The sequence below is a fragment of the Amia ocellicauda genome, chromosome 1, assembly GCF_036373705.1.
Source record: "Amia ocellicauda isolate fAmiCal2 chromosome 1, fAmiCal2.hap1, whole genome shotgun sequence".
NCBI classification, from domain to species: Eukaryota; Metazoa; Chordata; class Actinopteri; order Amiiformes; family Amiidae; genus Amia; species Amia ocellicauda.
This window is the reverse complement of record NC_089850.1, coordinates 25,584,913-25,606,041: the sequence shown is the minus strand read 5'-3', so window position 1 is coordinate 25,606,041 and position 21,129 is coordinate 25,584,913. Positions and strand designations below refer to the sequence as shown.

The following is a 21,129-nucleotide window of genomic DNA, read 5'->3' as shown; positions in this document are numbered from 1 at the left end:
GTTTGAAGAACAACACTAAGTGGTTTTTGATGCTTGATCCATTGTTTGACTGTGTAAATGACCTAGACCTAATTCTTGCTATACTGTATAGGCTTGAGTAGAGTCTTTTTGTGTATCATATTTGGATGTGAATTTGCCGGCTTGTGTTTCATTTTTATTCAATGAACATGTTTGTTTATTCACATCACAAATTAACATTTAGAGAGACTGATTATAATTTCATTTTTCCCCTTTATCTAATAAAGTATAAATTGTATGACCGAATAATTGCATCAGATAAACTCTACTCTGCCGTCTCGTCTAAACTTCAATACGTGATTAATCTTTTTTAAAGACAGGGAAAATAAAGGAAATGGCAAAATTTCCATGGGAGAGGATGGAATGTATGACAAAGGCAGATTTTCCTCACTTTTAATTTGGGCCAGAGTTCAAGAACTGTTTGCAGCAGATTGCAGGACGTGCAGAAAACTCTATCAAGGGAAAATAAATAGAGCTGCTGTCAGTCTTCTTAAGCAGGCCTTTAAATCCCTTCCTCTTCTGGCAGATGAAGTTGTAAATACTTTGATTTAACAATGTATCCCTAAAAAAGCAAGTCAGAAGATCCTGAACTTTTGTATTCGAGATGGTTTCTTTTATGTTATGACCAGGTATTTATTTTCTTAAAAGCATGAACTGAAATTTAGTTCTATAAATTTGTTCATCAGGTGGTATAAAGTAAACTTAATTGTAAAATGTCTACACCCAGAAATTATGCTACTACAATATTCATGGGCAAAGTGCTTTCATGATAAAGTCTTTTTTCTGTTCTGTCAGGATTTAGTGGCAATCTATATATTGCGTCAGATTAAGTATCCTGTGAAGAAGTATCTTGGTTTACCACTGAAAGCTGCTTACACCTGTGTAGCTGTTGTCTCGCGTGCCTAGGCCATGTGACCGTGGAGGGACAGAATCCTGCACGCCTGGCTGCACTAACGTTAAATGAATAAGGGAATTTACAACAGACAATGGCCAGTTATGAGTGATTACATTATTCAAATTGGAAACACTCAGTCTTTCAGGGTGCATAAAGGGGAAAGGGGGCTTTGAGGAGTAGTTAGGGTCCATTACTGTTTAAATACACTGGTGTCCTCTGTATACGAATACACTGTGTTTGTGTACATTGAGGGTTCGGTTGATACCCTTCTTTGTGTTTGCGTATTTAGGCATGGCTATATTTACTCTGTGTTTCCCCCAGAAATTTGCATTGACTGAATGGTTAACAGAGATCATCAAGAGGAGAGACTTGAGTCATGACAGTACATAAATGCCTTGTGCATAAACTCCCTCTTGGTCTTGGGTAGTATGACTGCGATTCACAGAATAATGGAAGGTAATAATCATAGACACCGCCCAAATGTTTAATTTGTAAGAATAGTAAGACATTGATCTTTGCTGCTATTTCTTTCATTTTTTGGTCATTATCATTTTTAGCTTGGTAGACTACATATCTCTGCTGGCCTCTACTTCATTGACAAATACTTCCACCTCCAATTTGGGAATGTGTCTTCTCTTTGTGGTGCCCTTTTCCGTTGTCAAATGAGAGCTATTGCTTCCCTTACTCTTTTCAGGGCCCAATGTAATGTACAGGATAGATTGTGTTATTTATAGGTAGCTTGAATAATTACGTTATTGATGTGAAAATAAAACAACTAGGCCTGGCCTATGCGGAAATATGGAAATACTACAATTTTAATCTATTGCTTTTCTCAGTCATACAATATGAGCTTTCACTGGCATTCATTATAAAACTTATTTATTAAAATCACAGAAACTATTGAACAAATCGATTCTTTTGTGATTGACTCCCCATTGTTTTCAGCACCTTAACTGGGACAGCACCTTCTGCTATCTACTTTAAGACTGCAGTTTCCATGGTGTTTTGGGAAACACAAGGGAGGAAGTTGGCTGTAGTTAATCATGAGAATGATCTATAAACCTTAAGTACTGTCATTATCGGAAAGCAGACCACATGTCATTTTAAAATTTAAGCTTTGCTACAAACTAATATAGTAAAGTAGCAAGGTAACTTTTTCAAGGTCTGTGGTCTATATGAAATTGTGTCTCATGGGACCTGAAATAGATCCCTGTATTCACATCTATCAAAATATTCAGTACTCGTCAATAAAACTTAAAACATCTGTATCGTAGAAGCCAATAAAATGTATCTATTGCAAAAAGGAGGGCCACAGCCATTTGTACATCCAGTGTATTGTGAATATACTTAAAAAGATTAAGAACAACAAAATTACTTAATTCTTAGAAATCATCCAAACAGTTATTTATCAGAAGCATGTCCTGAATTATAGCTGTAAACTATACTGCTCCCATGGGTTGTATGCTGTAATGAGGGTGGAGTAGTGAGCAGTCCACGCAGATGTGTTCTTTCAGAGGGTCCAGCACAGGATCTAATCTGTTGAACTGGTGGAGCCCATTTGTGAAATGACATCAACAGTTAGGATTCAGATTTAATCCATAAAATAACTCTCTGAGGATCAGCAGGCAAAATATCCTTTAAGGATTATTTATTGGGAATGGCAGTGTTACAGGCTGTGGTTCACAACCATTGTATGTTTTTGCTGATAATATTGTGCAGTGTTGAGGGTAGCATTTCTGAAATTATAGTAATAATTGCATCTGAAGTGTAGAGATGCAAGATCATAAAGTGTCAAGTTACACTATTTACTTGCTTTATCATAGCAGCAGCGTATTTAACACTTAAAATGTTGCAGTAAATAATTAGGCCATATTTAGCATTCACATAAAAGACACTTTTCAAGAAGAGAATGATTATTCACATTCACTGCTGAGTCCAGAGCCCTAACCATTACTCCACACTGCTGCCTGTAGTAGGACTGCAATTCAGTTTTTGTAAAGCACGTGTTTTAAGGCACATTTCCCATGTTTTACAAATTTTATGGTATACAACATGTACTACAAAGCCTGGGTGGAGGCTCCCAGACCACTGAAGAAATGTATCTTACCAGGCAGCCATCCAGGGACAACTCTGAGAAACAACTCTGAGTCCGTCAGCTTGACGCAGGACAAATACTCTGCACTATTGACAGACCGCAGGGATACAGGAAGACGTCAGCTGCCATTCAACAAGAAGCAGATGCAGAATGGAAGGCATCAGAGAATTCATAGGCTGGGGAAGTGTCTAGATACTGCACAGATTAAATGATTGCATCACTGTAATAATTCCCCTCTAAAAACCTCAAACTGAGTAATCTACAAAACTGTATTTTAATTGTGCTGATCAAAACATTTCAGTGTTTATTTCATATGTGTTTGTAGGCATATATTCAGGCATGGAACTAGAGGGTAATGCAAAGTAAATCTTCAGCTGTGTCCTGCAGATTCCCAAGCACTCCCTCTGCTTTAGCAAATAGATAGCACTCAGGAGAATAATTAACCTCTGTGAAGAATAGGCACTATTACAAAGATTGACTTCAGCAATGAAGCAGTAAAATATTTTTTTTGTTTTTTACCACACAGCTCGACACTTTTCTGTAATGTTATCAGCAGGTAGAAATGTATTAATACAGATGGTGAAACCTTGGGAATATCATGTTTAAGACTTACTTTATTGTGTTACAGTAACTCCTCATCTTTGACACGGAGAATTATATGTTTTCCCCCCTAGAGTTCATAGCACATCTATGTTAAACAATTGTTTTGTTTTTAGTAAAACAAAAAGGGAGATGATAGATTGGTAGACAAGTAGATTGGCTGAGTGGGTTCACTTGATTGCAGTCAGTGTGGTCATGTGTTAAGTGTGCAGTATAGCACAGAGGATTGTTGTCTTGACCTCATGTGGATGTTACTTTCATTCAGCCCTCTTTGCAAAACCAGTGACTTTTCTGGCATTTCTTTCAGTAACCTGAAGTTGAACCTTCCTTTTTGATATCACGTCTAATACTAATTATGTTTTATTTTATTTTTCTATTGTTTATTTTAAACAAATTACTGCTCCAGTGTTCAATAATTTATGCATATTTCAGCTACCAAGGAAACAAAATGTGTGTATGTCTCTGTGTGTATGTGCTGTGTATACTGTTCTTCAAGTAGTTGGTTTCTCAAAGACTGCTGGTTGTAAGGACACTGTGCTCATGACAGTAATTGATCTTTACATTGAGCACATAGAAACAGCAGGACATTGTCAATGAAGGAAGATTGATTTTGCTACCACAGTGATGGGAGTGGAATCCAGTTAAATGCATGTTTTACACAAATAAGATGTATTCACAAATGTGACTTTGAAAGCTAAATACAAAAGCACTTTTGCAAAGTGCTACAATTTACAGCTCTTAATTTATATATGTCATATATGTCATGGGGGTTTGTGCCTGTGCTTTATCCACCATGGGAAAGCATTTGATTCAGAATATACAAACTCAGTAGTGCTCTAAGAAATCAAAACACTGAGGAAATAAACATAGATCTTTTAGCACCACACTTCAAGAAGGATATTGATGCTTTAGAGACAGTTCAGAGGAGAGCAACCAGACTTATTCCAGGTCTGAAAGGAAAGTCCTACTGAGAGACTGAGGAACTGAACCTTTTCACCCTGGAACAGAGGAGACTATGTGGGGACTCTTCAAGGCATTCAAGATGAAAAACTGAAGACACTTCTTCACACAGAGAGTTGTCACAATCTGCAACAAACTCCCCAGCGATGTGGTTGAAGCTGAAAATTTGGGAACATTTAAAAATAGACTGGATAGGATCCTTGGATCACTAAGTTATTAATGGGCACCAAACGAGTACAATGGGTCGAATGGCCTCTCGTTTGTAAACTTTCTTATGTTCTTGTCTTAGGAGACACAATCTCTCCAAAACCCTTCACGGCAACACTTGAATGAATCACGATAACAGAGATTACTTGAACAACATACAATTTGCTGATGATATTGTCATCTTTGCAGACCTGCAGCTTCAAATTCAAGAACTCTTGGATGCAAGAAATCTGGACTCAAAATTAACTTGAGTATGACCAAAGTCTTGTTCTGTGACTTTGTTATAACTTTTTTTTTTAACTTTGTTATAACAATATAAGACAATTGAAGTAGATCAAGAGAAATTTAGAAGTCAAAATGTATGTCTAACTTGTGCTGCAAATTCACACAGATGGATTGAAAGGAAATCCATCCATTTGCTTAAAGAGAAAAGTATTTGAATAATACATACTACCAGTGCTTATTTATGGCTCTGAAACCTGGTCACTAAACATGAATATTATACAGAAACTGAAAGAAACACAAAGAAGCTTGGAAAGATGCAGGCTAGGAATAAGAAGCAGAGAGATAAAAACAGCAAAGATGGGTAAGAGAAGCTTTAGAGTGGATCCCAAGACATAATTTTCCCCAGAAATTATGCAATTTAGGGGGTGGTGGGGTTGATGATGTATTGTTGAGGGTAGGGGGGGTGATGGGTGCTACCTGATTGTTGGCCTTTTTATTTTTTATTTACTGATAAATGTGTTATTGCTGAAATGTACACTGACACACTCAACAGAAGGTTATGTGTTCCTGTGAATATTATAGACAATGTGCATTTCTTAATGCACACATTTTCACAAACATTGTGTGTAGGGTATTCATAATGGCAATACAATGATTTCAAGTGTTATTTGGATTTACCTTAGTTCAAAAGGATAGTAATTATTATTTCCAAGGTTCAAATAAAGACCCCTTTATTCAGTAAGGTTCTTATTTCTTATCATTGTTCTTATAGGTTACTATAGAAACCTATCAAAAGCTCAGCAGATTGAACACTTGAGATTTATATAGGATGTCTGCTCTAGATAGAATGATTAGAAGTGTAGTTTGTCTGTTTTGTGAGTATGTGTGTGTGCTTCTATGGAGACCTTAATTCAAAGGTGAAAATTGAGCAGTATAAATACTTTTTTGTCTCTTTTTGATGGTATTATATTATTATTATTATTATTATTATTATTATTATTATTATTTTATTTCTTGGCAGATGCCCTTATCCAGGGTGACTTACAATATAAGTACAAAACAAAGTGCAAAAATACAATTCAATAAAGGCATCAATCATTACAAATTCAGTTTACACAGAACATAGCAATTCAAAATATAATACATTTTACAACTTCTAATTTACAATTTACACAGGCAAGTACAGTAAGTGAGGTCCTACATGCTGGACAGTGAAAGCTAAGTGCTGTCAAGATGTAGGGTCACAGTCAAGGGCTACGGGAAAGGGAGAAAGGAGGAAACAAATTAAAAACGCAAGAAGCATAATAACAATCTGTGAAGTGGGTCTGACGGGGGTTAAAAGGACTAATATTATAATACTGGGGGAATGAAGGACTGAGGTCTCCTTAGAAAGATGCATTTTTAGAATTTATTCCCCCCCCCCCATTCAATATCCAGTTAGAAATCTATTATCATTTTTGATGATGATGCATAATTTGGATCTGCAAATTCTTCAATTAGGCCTATATAGACAATTCTTTTGCACTGAAAGGATTTATCTGCATGGTTGGTATGACTGACAGTTTAAATGCTTCTGGATTGCTCTTATTGCCGTTCTGTATTAAAAGGTGGTATTACACTCTACTTTGATGTTCATAAAGTAATCTTTCTTTTGTGTGGCATTTGTGAAGAGTGCTGCCTTAGGAGACAATCTTTTTATCTCAAATACTAGGCCTGTATAGCCCTGAGAGCATTGCTTTTGCAATTGGAAATGTAATTTGCAAAATCATGCATCATAAAGTTTGCCTTTGTTATTGAATGAAGTAGAAGGATATAGTAGAAGTTTCAATATACTCTATCAGTTATGTGTTTATCATGATTATTATTATTATTATTATTATTATTATTATTATTATTATTACTATTATTTATTTATTGGCAGATGCCCTTATCCAGGGCGACTTACAAAATACAAGCACAAGGACTGATTTAATCCTTACAGAAACTCTTTAAGTCTTAGAACAAATAAATAATTTACATATGCTAAATTAACATTGTTGCCCGTTGTTTAAGGATTTGAAAGCAATATAAGATTGTAACTGAAATTTATGAAGAATCAAATGTGAATATTCATCCATCCATGTTTATGTGCATTAAATACTATTGTAACCTAAGTCAATTTATATGTTGTTGCAGCAAAACTGACTACAACTTTAAATTACCCCTGAAAAACATGAATGCTGTAATGAGATTTTAATATAAACTGGACTTCTTCACGTTTCATCCTGATAGGTTTATATCAGTTCCTACGAGACTGTCAAACAGCAGGAGACTCTGCTGCTAGGGGGAGTGTCTGTGATCGCTGTGCTCCCTTGTGCTCTATCTCCAGTGAATCGGAGCATGCATTCTCTTGGCAGTGTCACTGGTTGGGTGGGGTCTGCCTTGTTCAATAATTTTTCATTTTTTCCCCGAGTCTGGTGGATTTTAGCCACTTTCCATATCAACATTATGACAGAGGGCAGGGTTAAGGAAGCTTGATCAGCAGGAAATCAAGTTCTGGGAGGTTAAAATAAAGAACAAGGAAAGGGAATCGTTCACGGTAGGTGCCGCTGCTGCTGTGCATTTCCCTGTGATAAGTGTAGAGTGTTATAATTCATTAACTTGTTTGGGCTTTGCGTACTGCTGAAGTTTGCTTCATGAATTGCAGAGCCTGCTTCTGTGCCATCAACAATTGGAAACACTTCTCTACGTTGCTAATTACCCTCCCATAAAATCCTTAACAGCTCTAGTTTAAACACTAGGCTTGGATGATTTCAGTTTAAAATAAAACAAAGTGATTATGCAGGACAATGCAGTTTGGCTGGCTTTGGTCATAGATCTTAACTTAAACAGTGCTGAGCAGAATTGCTTTTTGATTATGCCAGATCTGTAACAGATAACAAACTGACTTGACGTGTTTAGATTTAGATTTAATGTCTTAAAGCTCCTTTTGAACAACTTTGAAACTGCCTTTTTTGTTATGTTGATTATGGTCAGCATCTTGTACATACATATCTCACTGCCTTGCATGTTTCCATAATTCTGGTAAAGGGAAGTAATATGTGGCTTTCTGCTTGACCATTTTGCATGTTGTTTATGTGATGTTGTGTGCAAAGAAGTTCCAGCTCTCTAGGTCCTGAAGTGGGCAGTTACTTTTTTTCTGGTTTATAGAGGTTATTGCTTATGATATTAATACCTTTATTTATTAAACATTTTGCTGAAGTCCCACAGATCGTGAAACAATCAAACAAACTCTGAAGCCAATACATTGTCCTGCTATGAAAACACACGTAAAATAATTAGTGCACCGAAGTCACCGAGTGTGCTGTGGATATCCTCAGGCAGCGTTTGTTGAGGGTTTACTGTAGTGGGATTTGAATTAAATTGTGTTGTTGAGTTATGAAAGTACACTGTGGAAGATTCTCACTGCCAGAGGAAGAACTGGGGTGATTGAAGCAAAACAGGCAAAATGTACAATAGGATGCATTTATGGTCATACAGTGCACTTTGTATCACTACTGTGTCTCCATTTTTCTAAATATGAGGCAGCCATTGCTTCATCTAGGACATGCCAAATCTTTGATTATTCAGTGCCATTATGCACTGCTGACCTGTCTATTTAGAGCTAGTTGAGGATTTCATTGTTCTTTTTGTTTTAGAAATCGTCTCACTCAATGTTTGTGTTCCGGTGTGTTGATAAACACTTTCTCACTGAGTCATTAGGTCTCAGGAATAAGCTGTTGCATTATGTTTGAGCAGCTGCATCACTGAGGTTTGCTGAGGCTGTAGTGGATTACTTAAGTAACAAGGAGGCCATGACATGTATTCTGACTGATATTAGCCTCTTAGCTTAAATGAAAGAGGATCTGAAAGTATGAGAGCAAATCATTTCCTGGGCTGACTAAAGGCTGTGGGCAGTGATTGGTTCTGACAGGGAGTGTTGCTTTGCAGCTTGCAAATTTAGACTGTTGGTAGCTTTACTAGCCTGGTAATTGTCTTAGAAGTCAATGCATAGTTCATTAGATGGATGGTAGCCATCGTTTCATATTACCAACACTTTGTTTCTTAGTACTGTGCAGGGCAAAGGGTTACTGGATAAGTGCAGTACATACTTTTTTACTGTACTTTTCAGAAGCATAATGATTTATAATGATAATGGAAACCATGTATTACTTTTGATTCTTTGAGATGCATTATAATACATTTTTTAAGATTTATTGTTACAGTATGAGCTCAGTGATTTATTTCCTAATTGACTTAAGTTGGTAAGAAGAGCAGATGTTCCTCATTACCTTGAATAAAATAATTTAAATGTACACTAACTTTTGAAGTTGCTTCCAGGTTTCTATGATAGTAATGCTAACTGCTGCTAAGTTCTGTTTTTACTTCGTTTATGCATTTGAGAGCTTTAAGAGACGTAGGTGTGTGCGATCTCTTTTTGTTTTGCCATTGCTATTCTAGGTGATGACTTAGGTCAGACATCTGTTTCACCATGTCTCAGGATTCACATGCTATTGTCTACTTTTCATGTGCAAGACTTTCAACACTAGACATTGTAAGGGTTTTCTGTCTGACAGATGGTTAAATTTGTGAGTTTGCAAGTTGTCTGCTCCAGTCTGTACAGGAATGGATCATGAACTGGTTGCAAAATGCCTTTATATGTGGACTACCACAGTCCATGTACCTAAAATATCTCTGGTATGATTCATTGCTCGTGGGGGTGGGGGTGGACATGTTGTTGTACTTATACAGTTTGTTTATACCTCAGTACAATACTTTACTTTTATCTGATTGGATATCATACATTTTTTATATTCACTATTTCATTATTTTGAATGACTTCACATGTTCAGATTCTAACATAATCACGTTGGCTTATGTAACTATAAATCCTTTTTGAAATCTATGTTGTCGTTAACAAAGGTCTTTATTTCAAAGTTTACAGTCTGTAAAGCCAATAGCTTTTGCAGTGAGGTGCATAGGGTTAAAGGGATCTTGGAACATTTTTTGAAATACCACAAATATTGCCAAACATGAAACCAAACAAATATTTAACCGAATGGTTGAAATGTACTACATGATATGCTTCATATCAATACATAATAAATTAGTGACATTTATGAAAGTGGACAACACTGTGGGCTAGTCCTGATTGCATGGAATTAGAAAAGCTTTTTGTTTAGTAACCTTTAGACCATTTTACATAGTCAGCAATCTGTGGTTACTCTAAACATGAGACGTCTTCAATTGTTTAGTGGATACTTTTTTCATTATAGTTCTTTCTGGTAAAGCATTAAGTAAATACATTCTGTAGATTTAAAAGTAATCACTAGACTATTCTAATATTTAAGTAGGAAATAAGTAGCCTTTTATAGTTTCATTTTAATTCAGTTCTTATAAGAATAAAAAGTGGCACATCAATTATTATACTACATTATATATTTTTTTAAGTACATGCCAGTATTTAAAAAACATCACTGTAGGACAGAGTACTATGGGCACGTGTGAAAGTAAATTATTCCGCTCCGAGATGTATCAGTATATGAGAAGAATTTCAATTTTTTTTTAGAACCTGAGGAGATTTGCAAGAACAAGCAGTGCCTCCTAAGCATTCACTGAAACTAACAATGACATACATGTGCTGACTCAAATACCGTACTACCAACCTGAGGTGGTGCTGACCTACACAGGACTCGGGTGATATGATAGAAAATTTGTATTTATAATGAAGGTGTTCACTGGCTGAAGGCTGTATTTCCCCAATAGACAGGGATACCTTTAATCCAGTTTATCATTGTACTTACTTCTAGAAACACATTTCTCTATCCATTAAAAGCAATTCTCCTTCTAAAACTATGAACAACCAAGATATTCATAATGGGTTTGTCTGCTTACTAGTCCTTACAAATTATGCACACCCAAAATTTAAGATGGTGTCATATATATTATCTTACACTGATTATAAATGTAAAATTTGTATCATATTAATAAATGCATAGTATGTATGACTCGGTAGAAATTGTTTTAATTCTGCTGTACATTACTACACACTTGTCAGTGATATTTAGCTTGAAGTCCTCCCTCTGGCAGTTCGTATATACTTTTTTGTGATGTGATGTTACAGGACTGTTCTTGTGTTGACCATGTTTGTGGACTGCTGACAGCCTAAATTACTTTCATGATTGGCTTTATACTTACTTCTTTTTTTAAGTATAACACATCCAGTAATTTACCAATAGCGTGACTTTAAGCCAGATTTGAGATAAAAATGTAGTTTTGTCCTCTTTGACATAGCAATGCTGTAGCCAGCCGGACTCTTCTCCAATTATCTCAGACCACATATTGATTAAAATCTCTCTGTATGGCATCCAAAAGCAGAGTGTACTGAGAGCTCAGTGAGGCATGTCGTGTTTTATAGGACAGAAGCCTTGTATACTAAAATGTGATGATAAGATGACAATCACGTGACCTACAGTATTCAGAACATTTAGGCTTCCTCTGATTCACTGATTAAGAATGGCATTAATTATGAAATCCCACTTCTGGTTTGTGAAGTGCCTGTGAAATTGAACTATATTATCAAATGACCTCTGATCCAGCATATTCCCAGCTCACTTACTGTACTGAAAGCCATAATGGGCTCTATATTGATTACAACAATGATGGATGTGCTAGAGCCGCAGTAACACCATTGCTAATTTAACAATCCGGCTACAACTCTAATTTACATAATGTGCATTGGGATTTTTTCAACATAGTGAAACAGTCAATGAGTTCTTTCAGGGTCAGTATGATCAATGGGCAGTAAAACTAGCTATAAAAGCACCCATTATCTGTTTTATGTATTTGTTTCCCACAGAAATGCACCAGGTTTGCTGGAAATGTAATCCTATTACTAATTCCCAACTAGCAGATTTGTGTCATTATATTCTATCATACTTTTATTGTCTGCATTTCCAGCTGACACAGCAGCTGGTGACAACGGTTACTTTGAAAAGTTGTGCTTCTTGAGATAAAAGCATTTTTCACTTTAAATATTCTCAATATTTCCTCTCCCAGCATCATCTCTTGCAATGACGACTGAAGCGGGATCTGAGGCTGAAGTAAAGAAGGAGCCGGAGAAGACTGAGGAGCAGCAAGGGCCCCCAGAGCAGCAGACGCAGACCGAGCCAGAACCACTGCAGCAGGAAGAGACCCAGAAGGAGCCTCAGGCATTAGGAGACACTGAGGCGAAAGAGTCACAGGCGTCCACAGAGAACAAGAAGGAGACGAACACAGTGGTGTCAGAGTCAGAAGCCAGTGAGAAGCCCAAGGAGTCGGACCTGTCCAACCCACAACCAGCTGGTACTGTGAAGAAAGAGAAGGAGCAGCCTGCCAGCAAAGGTATATCCAGGTTCCTCCCCCCATGGCTTAAGAAGCAGAAATCCCAGAGTCAGGTGGAACCCAAAGAAAGCCTGCCTAAAGAGCCGACCGCGAAACCCTTGAGGGAGCAGGAAGGTGAAGAGAAGGATCAGGCGGAGAAGGATCAGGCGGAGAAGGATCAGGCGGAGAAGTCTCCCACGCAGTCCCCATCATCGGAGCAGCCGGATGTGAAGAAGGAGGTAGAAAAAGAGGAGGAGGTGGTGGTCACTCTGCCCGAGGATCAGCACAAACAGGAGCAGGAGGAGGTCAAAGCAGATGAGAAGGAAGAGAAGCACTCGATAGGCAGCGCAGATACACAGGTACGGGATTGTAATTCTCAATGTAGAGGTCTGTTTTCATTTTCAGATATTTTTTGCTACGGTCAGTTCCACTCGCTCACGTTTGAAATGGTTTCTCTTTTTTTGATCTCCTTCCACTCTATTTACATTACCAGTGTAGCCTTGCTGTCAACGGGTCCACTCTGTCCACAAGCCAGTCACTGAATTATTTGTGCCATTTATTTCACTTCACTAGATATCACTGCTAAGGTTTTCACCTCCTAGGGTCGTTATACAGAAAAGGAGAACATTGTTGTACTGCTGTATGTTAAATGTCCTGAAAGTAGCAGTATTGATATTGTATAGTAAGCAGTTGCATCACTCTTATAATTATTCTTATTCTTACATTGCTGTTACTATTCAACTGATTATATTTTTAATGTTCAAGGCACATTATGCAGTGTTCCACATCAGCATTTTAACCTTGCCCCACATATGAGCATAACATTTGCTCTATTTTTCCCTACAGCTCTAATACATTTTTAATTATTACTCTTCTGTTACAACATGCATGTTCTGAGTACCTATGCATGGACGTCCCAATGTTAGTTTAGGCAGAGTAGTCCTAGACTAGGGGCTGGATTAAATCAAAACTTTGACCCACCCGCTAATAGCAAACTACAAACCTGTACATCATAACGGTTCCATCTCTGATTAGAAGAAAGTGGCATCTTACTAAAAATGAAGCTGCAACTGAGTACAGATCTGTAGTTTTCTATTAGCGGGTGGGTCAAAGTTTTGATTTAATCTGGCCCTAGGACTATATTGTGTTGTATGGATGGACTGCTAAAGTTTTATATTCAAGCGGCTCCAGCATAACATATATGTAGGCTAATACTTGTCAGGATTTCAAAACAAGGCAATAGTGTGTGATTGCAAAGAAAGAAGCAGTAGCTGTGGGAATAACTCACACTGGATTTTGAAAGATTTTATTATTTTCTCAGTAGAGATCAGTAGTTCAGTTTGAGGAACTAATAAATAATAATCGGGATAAATATGCACTATAAAACTAAAGTCTAGTGTAGGGACTGGATTAAAGCAAAACTTTGAGACACCTGCTAATGCAAACTACTAACATATATTGGTTAGTGGTGATATTTACCAATAAAAAAAACAAAATCATAAGTATTGTGCTGTTTTCAGCAGTTGTGTCCACATTTAGTTTTAATCTGGCACTAGGTTCTATGACATGATTTTCTTGGCTTGGTATTTGGCCAGTATCAACAGCCTTGGATTAAGACAAATATATAACATCTTATTATTTAATGAGTAAATACCTCCCTCTCCAACTGATTTGTTTGCTTCCTCAGTGTCCTGGCCTGTGTTTTTCCTTTCTGAGACCTTTAATAGTGTCAGTTCCAGTAAAATTTGATTAATTTCTTTCAGTTCTGGGTGGACAGCCAAAATGAAGAAAACTGTTTTGACAATAGTGGAACTAGATGAAAAAGAAAAAGCTAACCTGAGTGAAGTAACATGAAGTGTTCAGTCTTGTGTTTGCAAGAAGGAAAACTTTTAACATTTCATGTGTTTTAGAACAAGGCACACTATGCACTTTTTTCTTTCTAGCAGCACAGTGGTGGTTGCTGTTGAGCTACAATAAATAAAATGTATTGGTCTTTATATGACTCTCCCTTTACGAAGGAGAATGTTTCTCTTTTGGGGTCTTTCTGTGATCTTTAGATTTTCGTATATTTATGTCAAAAACGAAATTTGCTCAGCATGTTCAACAACAATCTTATACCTAAATACGTTCTCCCTGCAAGGCCTTTTGTATTATGAAAAGGGCTTAATTTGAATTTCTTCTGTCCACTTGTTAATTACTTTAATTTATTTAGAATGAATTCTGTCCAAGTTATGGTGATTCTCTAATATATTTAGGCCTATATGATATTGCCTTCTTATATTATAGCAGGTTACAGGTAAGAACATCTTTGGTCCAATTAATGAAAAATGTATTAATTTACAAATGGAAATACATTTCAAAATGGAAATTGCCTAAGATTTTTCTGAAAGGTCCGTGTTCTTGTTTGATTTTGTTTTTGATCGACCAGTTCTAATGGGCTGTGTCTGCAGCCACCAGCGCAGTAGTGGAGATTGTTGAAGGCACTTAGTGTTCCACATTATGATGTCCTTGCTGGTTGTTCTTGAATGCTGGAGAACTGAATCGGTGCTGAGCTCAGCTCTGTAGGCCTTCACTGGGAGCTGGCTTGCTTGTGCTCTCTAACACACAGGCACCTCATTCGCAAGGATATTTCTCCGCTTCGATTTTCTGGAAGCATGGATGCTAGTTTGGTATTTTGAATTGTTTTTCAAATGTTTGAAATATTTTAAAGCTTTGGTCTACAATCAAGGGGCATTATGATTGTGGCATTTCTAATCACAGGACATTATTTCTCCCAGATGATGGTTAGGATTCAACACCTTGCGTTTTTTGGTAATTCGTTTTGATGTTCTATACTTCATACAAGAGGTAGTCAAAGTCTGTACTAATTTTGACAGATTGTTTATGGTTACGGGGAGACATAGGTAGTACTTTCACAGTGTCAGCATCTGCAGTTCAAAGAGTTTATGTGAGAACAAAAACAAAACAATCAATCAACAAATACCTGCATGTGTGAAGTTTGAAGATAAATGTAATGCTTGACCTTGGAGGCCCTCGTGAAACAGCCAGAGAAACTTGGCCAGTAGTAGTTCTTTCCACTAAATACATTAATTGGCAAGGGTTTCAAAAATAATTATGGCTAGAAAAGTATGACATATGATTATAAGAAGACTACAGTGTTCTGCAGCACTTAAAAACACTAATATACTGTCACTATGACTGTATGCCACACAGAATAATTGTCATTGCAATTATAATGAATGACTTCTGCAGGCTAAATTAAAAAGCATCAGATGACTGGGCTCAAAGAAATCTAAAAGACTAAAGTACACTATTATGTGATTAAGGAAGGTGATCAGTTGTTGTTCATATATGGGATTACATTGTTTCATACGTATTTTTACATTGTTTCGAAAGGGGATAGAAGCAATCCTTAACTTCAATGTTGAGGTGTCACATGATGGAACAGAACAGAAAAACGTGACATTTTGCTGAAACTGGAATATTGATAACTTTAGCATTGTATTCTGATATTAACATCAATAAATCATTAAAAACCGATTAATATTTTTTTAAATCTTAAAAGAAAAGCAAATGGAAGCAATTCAAAAGGGCAAGTCTGTCTCTTTTGGTTTGCTGTATGACTCTCATTACACTTTGCAGAATGTCATGGTAGAAATATCTGCAAACCTGTGGTATCCAGAATCTCTAGTCATGACCTTAGCCAAATTGCTTTTATTTTCCATGTGGATCCACCCTATGACATCATCTCTATAGTGATCAAGCCAATGGAATGTTTTATAAATGGTCAAAACAGTTTTGTATGATAATTTATAAAATTATATGGTTTAAAAGTTTAGATTTGCAGAGGCCATTCCATGCTGTACAGACGTAAGTGTAAATGCGAATGAGCTAAAACATGGTGGGGGTATTCAGTGTGGTGTTTCAAAGGGGAGAATACAATTAAACGTGGTTTTGGAGTTCAGACAATTATGGATACAAAAGGGGGGAAGGAAAAATTATTTCTGTAAACTTTGTGCATGTAAAAGGAGTGACAGATGAATTGTTCAACTAATTTCAAAAGATGTTGTTTTAATGTTATTTATGTATGTGTATGTATGTATCTATTTATTTATGTATATTTTTTATGTATTTATCAGCCTGCCAAAGAAGACAGGAGAGACGACTCTTTGGAAAAGGAAACTGATTTGAAGGAGGAGGAGAAAAACGGAGCGGGGGAGGAAAAGAAAGTGGAAGAGCACATTGAGAAACCTGAAGTGATTACTGACAAGCCTCCAGTGAAGCCACCTAAGAAAATGAAGACAGTGATGTGCAAAGTTACCATGCTGGATGGCACAGAGTACCCCTGTGAGGTTGAGGTAAGGCCAATTGACTCCATGCTTCAGTTTGTCAAAAGGCAGTGGAGGCACCATTCTTATCACTGTTTATTTTCCTTGTTCATGGGGAATTAGTTTTACACAATCCCACAAGTTAGACCACACTTGAGTTATTTTGATGATCCAAATGTGTTATTGCGTTCCTTCTTAGAAGATAAACATTTAATTTAAATCTTGTGTTGATGGGGCATTCATCATTCTGGCGAATAAAACTCCCACAAGAACAATCATGAATGTAGTTCAGTGAGTTGGGCCTGTTTTATGGAATTTTGTGACATTTTGCTCCAGCTCATGCAGCTTTTGGATGGTTTCTGTGGGACTAACGGAGTCTTGAGGGGTTAAGCACATCAGTTCTGTTTTGTGTAATTCATCATATTTTTCCATCAGGAGCACGGTTCAGTTCGTTCTTTATTGCCTGTTCATGAAAACAAAATGATTGCAGTGCTCTTAACTTCTGTTTTCAAAGGAAAATCATGGCCATGCTGCTGAGAGATTTCTGAGGTTGAGGTTGGATTTTTACTGGGACATAAAAATCCTGGTGCTATAATTTAGATTTATGTACTACAAGAGGAGAATTATTAGCATTGTTTTTCTTCCATGTATATTTTTTTAATCTATAAGCTAGTCTGTTTCACCCATTAAATTAAAATAGGTTCTGATGGAAGTCCGAGGTCACCAAAGAGTAAGAAATTCTTTTGGGTTTAGTGAGAATGATATATATTTGCTGGTTTCAAAAAAATATTTATGGAAGCACATTTAATTTGGTAACCATACATTTACATGACTTGGCAAGATCATAGAAACATTTAATCCACAACATGTCAGAATGAAAAGCAGAGTTTGTCAGAACTGTAGTGAATATCAATTTGGTAGGTACTGTTAATATGTGTTTTGTTGTTGCTCATGTATAATAATAATAATAATAATAATAATAATAATAATAATAATAATAATAATAGTAGTAGTAGTATAGTTATTACTACTACAAATATGATTTTAAATCAGTTTTAATCAATTTTAGGGCTAGTTTTAAATTATAAATAGAAAGTGGCTTCTAACCAATTAAATTGCACTAGGGTACAGAGTTATACTTTGCGATTCATGTGAAGGTCAAAGATATGATTTTGTCTTGCCATTTTTTTAACCTAATGTATTGTAATGCTGAAACAGAGTAACACCTCTTGGCAGATTTGTTTATCGGCGATCCTATAATGTGAACAGCGGGGCTATCAGGGGACAGACACAGCTCTTATTGATAGTGCTCAGTCACACAAGAGAGTGGCTAGTGTGCAGTTGGCTATATCGAGGTTTCCCCAGTCAGCTCCACATACTACAATCCAGCCATCGATGATCAGCCAGTTACACTTGGCTTAAATGGAGGAGCTACTCTGACACTCCCTTTGAAAGGGTTTCAACTGTTTAATTGGGTGAATGGTATGAAATAACATTCACAGTGTATTAGCTTAATTATTTAACCTCAAAGTAAAAGTTTTTAAAACCATGAAAAATGATCCATTGTTACTCTTTTATCTCCTAGTTTGCAGACCTTCTTTTAACTCTACAGTCCTTGACATCGCTTAGTAGTTCAACTTGAAAGACTGTGGAGGTGATACATCTCGGTAATCAGAGAATAACACCAGCTTACTTCGCAAGAAGTGCTGTTGATCAAAAAGGAAAAAGGCCTCAAAGACTATATAGAAGTGCAAATGATACACATCTCGGTATTGCTGTTAAGAAAGTGCCATGTAGTGGAATAGGAAGGCACTTAAACAAAGACTTCTACATGCATGTATTATTTATTATATAGTGTTTGTTATTCTTATAAATCTGCTGAATAATGAACTTACATTTACTATAGTGTGAGCAAGCAAGAAAGAAAGATGGAGCATTAAATTATGGTCACTGAACATTAAAGGTTAACTTGATGAAAACTGAATGTAATATGGGAAATGGCAGAGCCAAAAATGGGCTAAATTAATAACATTAAATAGTACTGCAAGTGGCTGTTTTTATAGCCTAGTTTCCTGGCCACGGACGATGGAGTGCATAAAACAGATTAGTGGTTGCTGGTATTAGCTTTGTCATCTGAGAACCATATTTCATATATATTCCATTAAAATAATGCATTATAAATGTGAGATTTAAGAATACAGAAGTACTGAAGACTGACGCCGTTATTTTTAATTCGGCACAAACGTGATTTATGATTTTTCAATTTAAATGGTAATTTTTCAAACGATCATTCCAGACCAAAGGATATATTGATATTACAAAACGTTTCATTTAACACATGCTTTACTTTATGATTGTTTCCTTGACTAGATTTCTGTACTGAAATCCCTATTTCATTTGAATTTATTCTGGACATGGTTGAAAAAACAACAACATATTTTTGATGTATGCAATCCATTATGTTTTGATTTAATACATTTGATAATTATTGTTTTTCTCAATAGTAGATTATGTTCATGATGAGTGAGATTTACATTCAATATGGCAGTTACAAATTATGTTATTTGCCATTTGTAAAGTCTCTTATGCTCTGTATCCCCATTTTAAAGCTTTGTGCTAAATAAACTTTATAGAAAATGTAGTGTCCAGTGGAAATAAACATCAGTCAAAATGGACACATTTGCATAACAAACAAACATCAAGAAAGCCAAGGTATTTCCCTCTAGTATTACTTTAGGCAAGACAAATCACAAAATTATGTGTTTAGTTTGAAAGTGCAAGTGAGGACATTAGGAGTTCTTTGTTATTAATCTGCATGAAGCTTTGGAACCTCTGAGTAAAACCAGCATTGAAATGGAATGGCAGACTTGTTGACAAAGCTCCTCAGTCCTTTTGTTGCTTATAATTAAGGTTTCTGCTTTTAATCTCTTTGTTTTTTGTGGAAGGAAGTAGTGAAACATATTATATTGAGACTGTTTTGTATCTTGAGTTAATTACAACAGAAAGCAAGGGACTCAATAAGAGTTTTGTCAATAATAGATAACTAAGCTGTCAATGTTGGCCACAATATGGTGGTTTTGTTATTTAAGCAAGGCATCCAAGGCCATCGTGCTGGAATAATATGGTAACAAGACAGGTAATTAGGTAGATGATGTGGAAAAATTATGATCCCACAAGATGATAGATTGCTTAAACCCTGACCTTTTTCAGACATCAACCTCATCTTGCTCCAGGTTTGACTGGTGCTTGAGAAATCGTTGTGACACTTTGCTTACCTCTGAGAGCGGTGAAAGCACAGTGCTCTGCAGGGGCTTGTCTGGCAGCTGGCGCTTAAAACTCTGAAAGATGAAGATTATCAGAGTCATGTGCAATTAGCAGATTAATACTATGGCATATGCTGACCATAGGTAATTTAATGGGATAGAAAAAAAAATGATAACATTGTAAACGAATCATTAAGTTTATATTCTTGTATGTTGTGAGCTCTGAAGTGTCCTTAGTTGGTCATAGGTCCAATATATCAAGTAGCATCTGGCAAGTCAACTCTAGTCTCTGATTTTAATATGAATGACCATACAAAAAGTAAGAGTAAGAATATCTGGTAGGAAATATTTTTTGTGTAATACAATTATCTATACAGATGTTTTTCATATTTCATCTTATTTAAGATTCAGTAAGGTGATGGTGTTTATTATTGATATCAGAAACCTCTTAATAGTTGGACTGTTGTGTTGCTTCTGATGACTAAATTAGAATAGTGTATGGTTTGCAAGGTGAGACACCCCACATGTCTGGGAGATGTCTTCATTGCCAGTACTGCCTAGGGATCCATAGAGGTTTACACATCCCTGCAGGTTAGTGAGAGGCGCACTGGTTGGGACTCATCTGCCTCAGCTCAATTCAATTAACTGGATAGCTCTGGATTATGTAAAACACAATAATCGACTGTAGTGTACAGAAATATACATTTTACTAGAGTAGGTTATTTGTTTCGTTCTGCACCTGCAGTGATGTTTTAAATACATTGCCCAACTCTTAAAATAACTATTTTATTGTCTGGAATTTATTGGTGCAAAAATAAAATGGGTGAAAAGCCAAGAAACAACATTTTTAACAGAAAGAAACTGTACACAGCATGATACAAAAAGAAGCAACAGGGTAGGAGTTTGTGTTATTTTTGTACTAGTGTGTCTGTGTTGGGTGGTTGAAAATGCATCCTACTATTTCACTTTCTGATCACCATGTTTTTTTGTAACCCAGTATATATAAAGAAGTAGGCTGTGGAGTGGTGTTATTTCATGGTGTTTTACTGAGTTTCTATATTCCAGATTCTGATGACAAACATCTCTCTGGTACTAATTGCTAGCTATACACAGCACCATTTGAACAGGGCCCGCTTTGTTTGCAGTTTTACAAAGAGC

The 21,129-nt window shown here is 36.3% G+C and overlaps 1 protein-coding gene across 16 annotated transcripts in view; it reads left to right on the top strand.

Annotated features, from left to right (window-relative positions):
• The window catches only part of epb41l2 (erythrocyte membrane protein band 4.1 like 2), an 89,509-nt gene that overhangs the window by 15,968 nt on the left and 52,412 nt on the right, over window positions 1–21,129 (top strand). For 15 of the 16 annotated variants that reach the window (XM_066699565.1, XM_066699555.1, XM_066699543.1 and 12 more), the window contains exons 2-3: window positions 12,078–12,739; window positions 16,520–16,738. In XM_066699565.1, coding sequence (XP_066555662.1) covers window positions 12,092–12,739; window positions 16,520–16,738 — 867 coding nt within the window. In that variant the 5' untranslated portion in view covers window positions 12,078–12,091. Of the gene's footprint in view, window positions 1–7,413; window positions 7,579–12,077; window positions 12,740–16,519; window positions 16,739–21,129 lie in introns of those variants that run through there. The other variant, XM_066699463.1, reaches the window with a different exon arrangement.